The sequence below is a fragment of the Lampris incognitus genome, chromosome 1, assembly GCF_029633865.1.
Source record: "Lampris incognitus isolate fLamInc1 chromosome 1, fLamInc1.hap2, whole genome shotgun sequence".
Classification (NCBI taxonomy): domain Eukaryota; kingdom Metazoa; phylum Chordata; class Actinopteri; order Lampriformes; family Lampridae; genus Lampris; species Lampris incognitus.
The window spans coordinates 26175627-26184760 of record NC_079211.1 but is presented as its reverse complement, the minus strand read 5'-3'; the positions used below and the strand labels follow the sequence as shown (position 1 = coordinate 26184760).

Here is a 9134-nt window from a genome sequence, read left to right as displayed (position 1 = left end):
ACAGGATTTCCTTTACAATGACTCGCTATGTCTGGCGGCACACTGGCACAGTGATTAGCATGGTCACCCCACAGCAAGAAGGTTCTTGGTTTGAGCCCCGGGGTAGTCCAACCTTGGGGGTTGTCCTGGATCATCCTCTGTGTGGAGTTTGAATGTTCTTCCTGTGTCTGTGTGGGTTTCCTCTGGGTGCTCCGGTTTCCTCCCACAGTCCCAAGACATGTAGATCAGAGGAATCGGCCATACTAAATTGTGCCTAGGTGTGAATGTGTTTGTTGGCCCTGTGATGGCCTGGCGGCCTGTCCAGGGTGTCTCCCCACCTGCTGCCCAATGACTGCTGATAGGCTCCAGCATCCCCGCGACCCTGATTGGGATAGGCGGCTTGGATAATGGTTGGATGACTCGCTATGTCTGACATGGATAATGAAATGTGCGCTCACCAACGATGCTAATTTCCCCCCTAGAATTTCTATACTTCCAAACAGGTGGAGGTTCAGCTTTTTATTGAGCTCACTGCTCAATCAGATACAAACTGTTTGATTAACAATTTAATACTGCCCTAATATCTTGCATAAACTAATCCAACAAAACTTTGGCCCTTGGCTTAATAGATTTTGGCTGTTTGAAAGTTCACATAACTAAAAAAAGCTAATGTAAAGAGACAAGTGAACATTTGAAACCTGCTACATAGGACACACCAGGATACCGCTACCAAAAAATTGAGCTTTCCCTTCGGAATGTCCTTTCACAGTGATGATAATCCAGAAACAACCTTCTTATTCTTCTTCTTGCTTGTTCCATTTTTCAGGGGTCACCACAGCAGATTTTATAGTTTCCATCGGTACCCTGTGAGGGCACAGCACCAATGGCGGCCGTTGCTAACTCAGGCCTTGACCGATCTGGTATGGTCTTGTCAATCCGCATACTGATATGGCAAAATTTTACATCGGATGCCCTTCCTGACAGAACCACTAACCCTATGGATGGGGGCACAGAATCCAGGAACAACAATGAAGAATGCAAATTGGAAAATAAACTTAACTGGGAACTCACTTTGCTGTCAGTGTTTTAATGCTTTTGCTCAGTTTCAAACTAACATCTATTGCTTTGTTTGATCTTCACACTAGTGGAAGCAGACTCAAATCACATTTAGTAATACTGCTCTGTGTGAGGAAGGAGGTCATTTAAATAGGTAGTGGGCACACATTTTGTCTTGCTAGACAACTAAACAATCTTGAAACTGAACTTAAGACAGGACAAGATAGAAAAATAAATGAATGGCCATCCCTTATATTTTTTTCAAGCTTACCGGATTTTACACCACTCTGGCATGCTGCACTTTCTGCAAACGTGTATTGTATTACATGGACATTTTACTGAAAATACAATCCGTTCATGCACATAGTGGAGGTGTTTGTAGCCTGGTGATGGAAGCTTCCTATGCACTGCCAAATACATATCAGTTGAGTCAGGATGTGCCTCCTTCTCCTCAGCTAAAATAGAACCTCTGACTCAACCACACACTCAAACAAACGCACACATACACGATGATACACTTCTATTGAACGAGTTCGGGTGTTAGGGGGCCTACACAGCTATAAGGAGCCACATAGGTAACTGCAAAACAGCAGTCTTGGAAAATTACTGCAGAACACAAAAGTTCCAAAAAAAAACTTGAGACGGCCAAAAAAGACCACAGCAAAGCTTCACACTCTGCACATTACACATGGAAAACCCTCAACTAGGGCAAAGGCAATAACATAGGCGAGAGAGTGAGGTAGGGAGGGAGGAGGCAGGAAGTGGGAGATGTGATCCATACAGCCATTTATATTTTCCCCTCTCTTTCCTACCACTGAGAAGTGTAGGATACTTGCAAACAACATTCCCGGGCACTTCCTGTTGGGAGTGTGAGGTAGTGTAGCAGTTGTCAGGGCGGGGGAGAGAGAGGACTAAACCCTGAAGTGGGCCCCACACACACTCTCAAACTCATCTTTTCTTATTCCCTCCCTCACCTTCCTCTTCGGCAGTGTCTCTGCCAGTTTAGCGGCCGTGTGGTGGCGAGGAGTTTCAACTGTCCACAGGAAACGCAAAAGCGTGGCTTTGAGCCCTGACCCAAGTCACACCTCCTTGCTGACCCTCGTTTTACTGCTTACAACACTGCTGGCTAACACACTGGGGTTTAGGAAAAGGAGGGGCAAGAGAGAGGAATTATGGAGATGAAAGAGTGGATCAATAAAAAAAAGGAAAGCAATCAAGTAAATCATAAAGAGAAGACAGACAGAAAAAGCGAAAAAGAAAGGAACAGTAAGCAAGACAAAGAACGCAAGAGAGAAAGAAAGTAGTGCGCTCTCCCTTCTGGCAGTGAGCTATTCCAAATATCTACTCTGAAGCAGTGCTCCACATCTGGCTTCTATTGAGGCTGGGATTGGGTTACACACACACACACACACACACACACACACACACACACACACACACACACACACACACACACACACACACACACACAATACCCCGTCCTTCTTATGTGAATGCAAACAAGACACACACATTAATGCACACAAACACATATAAACACTCTGTCTCTCTCTCTGTCTCTGTCTCTCTCTGTCTCTCTCTCTGTGTTAACAGACTTTGCACACATTTCCCCGCACAGGGGATCAGGTTACATGGCACTGCTAAAGCAACATGTCTGCCTCCGTAGTCTCTATCATGTGTGTGAACTCAGCAGGATATGTTATCCACTAAATGCAGTACACATGAGCACAAAGGAGAGAGAAACACTGATGTCTCCAGTAAGTGAGTGTAACTGGATCCGGCAATGGGCCAGGGCAACAGTGTTAAGCAGCTAACCAAATTATGGGTCTATCACTATGGGTCTATCTCTATGGGTCCTGCAGCGTGAACAACGGCTAGTCAAAATCAATACAGTCTGAGGATGCACAGTACATCTTTACTGAAAAGACACAAAAACAAACTGAGCATGGGAGGACTCAAGAGTTTGACGGCTAATTCAACACCATAAAAATGTGGTTCTGTTTTTTTCTAACAACATCTAATGGAAAATTTACAAGAGGCTGAGCCTCCACTGAGCTCAAGATTATAAGACAAGCATTTTAGCAGCATGGACTTCATAAAAAAAAAGTGACATGGAATAACCTGGGCTGTTTCTGAAGGCAGCTTAACACAAAGCATCTGGATCAAACTGCATGGAAAAAAGATTCCAATGGCAAACCAAAAAAAAAAATAAAAAAAATAAAAGTCAAGTTGAGTAATTATTAGTTTTGAGTCATTTATAGCCCTTCTTACAAAAACTTTTTATTTTTTTTATTTTATTTTCATTTTATTATTTTTATTTTATTTATTTTTGATTTATTTTTTTAAATGACCATCTCTGCAGTTCTAAAATATTGACAGGTGAATTCGAAGTGCCCTTCACTTCTTCACATCACATCATTCAGCACTATCCTGCTGCCACTCAGTTGCTCATCTCTTTTTATATTTCTCAGGTATCTCACTGCCCCTTTTCCACCCTCCTTGTTCTTTTCTTGTTGTGCTGCACAATGCAGGAACTGGCTTTCCTCCCTGTGGCCAAAGTTGTGCCACATTCATCATCCCCTGAGCTACACAACAGTAGAAAAAACAAACAAATCTGTTGTTTATGTCCTGAAACAGCGAGAGAGGTGTGTGTTTATGTGTGCGTGCATGTGATATGTACTTCAGTACAGTCTGCATACCATCAAATGCACATTTAAATCTTTGGTGGGAGTATAATGAGGGCATGACACACAGAGGTTTGCGTGTTGCATGAAGGTTAACTGCTCCAGCTGTGGGCCTACCTGCTTGCCGTGGTCCTTTCTTCCTCCTGAAGGCAGCACCAGACTGCAGCGCCTCCAAGAGGCCATCCATGATACCAGTTTCATCACCTTCTGTAGATGTACAAAAAAAAAATTATATATACACATAACATTTTTATTAAAATCAGCATAACAAAAAAAAACACTTATGTGCAGGCGAATTCACAACGGACAGAAAGACAGACACACAAAAGCATAAACACACGTCACACACACACAGCATGACATAATGTGTGTACAAATCAATGACACAGTTATACATCCATAATTTCCTTACCTAACAACAGGAGGGGGATTGATTGGTGGCATTGCTGCACCCCCTTTTTGTCACTATGTTTTCCTCTATCACACACGCACACGGTAGAAATCAGTCACATGACCACAGTAGTGTCCGCTATGTTAACCTAGTTAGGCAATGACCCACTCCACCCCTGTCACCACTGCAGGGCTAACACACATGCACTTTAAGCAAGACAACTTCCATGAGACCCAAATACACCCTTACAGAGAAGACACACCAACACCACACACAAACATAATAAAACTTCCCCCATGGCACTGCAAAGAAACACAATACAGTTTATCTACGTAGGCATAAAGTCTGTCTGTTTATGTCTATATCCTCCACACAGTGTCTGGTGGTCTTAAAGCAATGCGAGGGGCGCCAAAGTTAGTAACACAGCGGTAACACTACTGTATCTAAGTGTGTGTGTGTTGATGTGATTGTTCTGTGTAAGGGGATTTAGTGGCACAACATTCAGGCAGATGGTTGCAATTATTTCTACTTTGATCCTGAAAGGGGGTGGGGTCTGAAAAGAAGGAGTCGGGGACGGGGGGGGGGTTAAAGGTTTATGTCTTCACCTCCCTCGTCCCTGAATACACACACAAACACACACACACACACACTGATTCACTCTCTCTTACACACACACACACACACACACACACACACACACACACACACACACACACACACACACACACACACACACACACACACACACACACACACGTGTGCACACAACCTACATCTAATCCTGCAGTAAGCCTCATGGCAGATGGCTAGTGGTCTCGCCTGTCACATCAGAGAAAGTCTCTCCCCTACCCACACAAAACAGGCACAAGTGCTGCCCAGCTCGCACACACCACTCAACGGCCAAGCCGGAGAACTGCACAAACAGAATGATGGAGACTTTATCTCCATGACGGGAAATACATTTGGCACATTTACACTCAGTACTCACACTTGTCATATGGTTGTCTTAAACCACTAGAGAGACCTATTTGTGACAATATGTACTGCAAGCAGTAGCGGGGCCAAATGGTGACTTGTGACTTGTATATAATATGCACTTGTTGACTCAGTGAACAGATGACCAAAAACTACTTTCACACAGAGACCATGACTTAACGTCAAAGTACTGTATAGCATAAGAATTAGCATAGCATTAGCAGAACGTAACACTGTTTTGAACAGTGAGTATGGGTAGCTTCAGGCACTATGAACAAACACACTTGTTGTCTGTCATACAGTGAAACTTTACACACTATAGCTTGTTAAGTATAAGCAAAAGGCTATAGAATGGGTAAATTTATCAAAGCAGTAAACAACTTGTTGAAGCCAATCACATGTTAGTGGTCCTCTGGTCTTGTGGGCTCACATGATTTCTACATCCAGGCTTTGCAATATTCAACTGGTTCATAATACTACGGGCCACTAACGAACAATCATTAAACAAGTAGGTGATGCTTGTCAAAGTCATTAAATATATTAGGTTGATATGGTATGGCAGGCACAATACACACACACACACACACACATACAAAAACAAAGCAAAGAAGCAAGAACATAAGACAGATTAATTAGTGTAATAGTATTAGGCCTTCATCTCTTAAAGATGCCTCTTTAGATCCAATCTACCAAGCCTCACACATGCTGCCTGACACACATAACAAGCCAATACACAGCACAAAATCTTGCATGGAGCAAGAGCGCCCCTACTTGCTATTCACACAGTGAGACGGTGTATTGATGGATGGAAAATCACAGCAGGAAAGGGGAGATGAACAGGAACAGGTAGGCAGCCAACACATGAAACACAAAGACAGAGAGCAAGAGAGAGAGGGGGGGGGGGAGAGACAAAGAGTGTATCAGAGACAGACACTGAGGTTAGAGACAGCTGGGATTTCTATTGCCTAAAGTGTGTCTTTATTGTTTTCTGTCTGTCACAGTCCTCCTAAAGTGAGACAACAGGCCAACCATGCTTATCCCCCTCTCAGGCCGACCCTTTCTCCTCTCCTCTCCTCTCCTTTAGGTGAAGACAACACAGTTAAATCCCCATAGGAGACATCTGTTGCCCTACTCCAGTTTGCCGCTCCCTTCCCCCACACCACACACTCATGAGTAGACTTGCTCCAAATGTAGAGTCACAGCGCTACTAGTGGCTGTTCCCAGACATGCAGGGATGGGGGCGTGGACCTCAAGCACACACACAGATGCACACTGTAGCACGCACGCACGCACACACACACACACACACACACACACACACACACACACACACACACACACCCTCTTTTGTCGACTCTACTGACACCTAGCTGTAAAGATACGGAACAGTCTATTTCCGAGGAGTGTGTTACATGTCTTGGATGTGACTGTGTGACCAGAAAAGGATGGACGTGTCATTGACCAGCACAAGGTATTTGTTAGATCAAATCAGGGCAAAAATCTCCTTCACAGGACAGACATTGAAAGATGTGAAAGTGGGGTTATGGAAATAGAAAGGAGGATGGCAGCCAGCCTAGTGTCACAACAATCCATACTTGGTGATAGCCTATAATCCTAACCTAGCCTGAAAATGTACTGCAAGTAGAGCTGGTTCTGCTAGCTCATTAGCTAAGATGCAAAAGATCAAACTAGTTTAAAAGAAGACACTGTTCATAGTTCTGGCCCTCACATGCTTAGGACATATCCAAACTAAGGCTCCATTTGTGTGTGTGTGTGTGTGTGAGTGTGTGAGTGAGCGAGTAAGTCAGAGAGAGTGAGAGAGAGCGAGATTAACATGGAAATAGCAAGGCCAAACACTGCAAACACCAACTGACCTTGCAGGGTTCAGCAAACTCAGAGTATGCACATGCACGTGTGTGTGTGTGTGTGTGTGCATGCGTGCAAGAGCTAGTGTTTGTGTGAGAAAAAGTAAACACTGAAAGGAAGAGCGTGTGAAAGAAGAGTGACTAAACACATCCATTATTTGATACCCATCCCAGTCCTAAAGTTGGTAACCACATACAGGACAAAGACAGTTTGTGTATGTGTGTGTGTGTGTGTGTGCGCACGCGCGTGTGTATGGGAGTATTTAAATATGGGTGTGTGGAATATGAGGGCAGTCAAATATGCCACCTGTGTGTAAATGATCTAAACCCCTCCAATACAAACATGTGCACATATGCTCTTTCACTCTCTCTCGCTCTCTCTCGCTCTCTCTCACACACAGACAGACAGACAGACAGACAGACAGACAGACAGACAGACAGACAGACAGACAGACAGACAGACACACACACACACACACACACACACACACACTCACACTCACTGGGCTTTGAGGATTATCATGTTCCCCTTGTACATGCCTTTAGTGGCTGACCATAGAATTTGACAACCTCACACTATACTCACTACAGAGATGGGCCAAATAATATTCCATACTGCAACTAACTGACCTAACAGTATTCCCACTGGGGCCTCAGTGAGGTCTGTTTGTCTTTAAGAGTCCTTTAAATGAACGGCAGATGCTGGAAGAGAAAGAGGGGGAAGAATGAAGGAACAAAATGATGGAACCAAAGTGAAAAAGACAGGAGGGAAAGGACTGGAACATGGAGCACTAGGACAAAAGCCAGGATGAGTTTTTATGAATAAAAAAAAAGTATATAAAAACACTTGTGTATGGATAACTTTTGTGATGCAAGTACATAGAACGGGGAAAAGGCACACAAAAATCACAAGTACTCAGGCACACGCACACACGCACACACACACACACACACTCTGCACTGGAGCTGTAGTGGACAGGAATTCTGATGACTGTGGAACTATGGAGCCTCAGGAGAGCCCAATTGGAGCCAAAAAGCAAAGGAATGTATTGAAACTAGGTCACAGGCTGAGAGAGGGAGAAAAAAGTCTGTATCTAAATGTATTAATGTGTCTGTGTGCAAGGCTAGATTCGAGTGTGTTACTTTGTGTTCAAAACGTGTGTTAAAAACATGATATGTTGCTTTTCAAGCCTTTCTAAATTGAAAATGCATCTCACAGAAGAGTGGAAACATGTTCTTGGTGATGAAGAGATTTAGGATTCCTTTCTGTCCTCTTTTACAGAGGCAAATCCCCCATCAGCAAGCGGAGTGAAAAGAAGGGATTGGGCTGCTCCTCTGTATCCTCCTTTTCTCTCTCTGTGACTTCTTTGTTATATTCCTGCCCCGAAACAGTGGTCATCAGCATTGGATTATCTTCGGTTTGCTAGGGGAGACAGCTCATTCTTTTTCCACACATGTAGACTCCACACACACACACACACACACACACACACACACACACACACACAGACTTCCTGTAGAAGTATGGGCTTTGACTGCCCCCAACTGGCATCTGAGAGAAATACAAATTAAAAGGAGTAGAACGTAGAATGTGTGTGTGTATATATGTATATATCAAATACATGTGCGTAAGCAGGCACATATATGCGTGCACGTGCGTGCGCACACACCCACACACACACACACACATACATGCACATGCACACACACATCATGCAGCCAGTGTGACCTGCGTTGATGTCAAGGAGCTGGCTCCTCTTCATTTTTTCCTCCTTCTCTTTCTCAGCTTTCTCTCTGGCCAACTTGGCCCGCTTGATCTTCTCCTCTGACTCCCTCCGCTTCTGGTTCTCCTTCACCGCTTGCTGGATGGATGGATAGATAGATAAAAAGAGAGAAAGCGTGAGAGAGAGAGATAGAGAGAGAGAGAGAGGAAAGAACATCAGAATGTGCTTGTGTACTTATTCAAGTAAATTTAAGTAGATTAATTTAGAGAATGTATTAATACAAAGCAAGGAAAAGTACTGTCTTTATGGTGTCATTAAAGACCCATTTCGGATGCAGTCCTTGGCTTTAAAAGTCACTGTCAGTTAATTATCAGCAGCAAACATGAGCATAGAATCAACAGATGAAACCAACAATAGAAAGATGCATGAAGGATGGGTTGAACATGTGTGTGTGTGCATG

General features: G+C 43.8%; 1 protein-coding gene across 1 annotated transcript in view; it reads right to left on the bottom strand.

The window, feature by feature from the left end:
• The window catches only part of LOC130109834 (protein diaphanous homolog 1), a 169915-nt gene that overhangs the window by 11051 nt on the left and 149730 nt on the right, over positions 1 to 9134 (bottom strand). The window contains exons 25-26 of the mRNA XM_056276810.1: positions 8680 to 8812; positions 3837 to 3926 (exon numbers count right to left, since the gene is read on the bottom strand). Of these exons, the coding sequence (XP_056132785.1) occupies positions 3837 to 3926; positions 8680 to 8812 (223 nt within the window). The remainder of the gene's footprint in view (positions 1 to 3836; positions 3927 to 8679; positions 8813 to 9134) is intronic.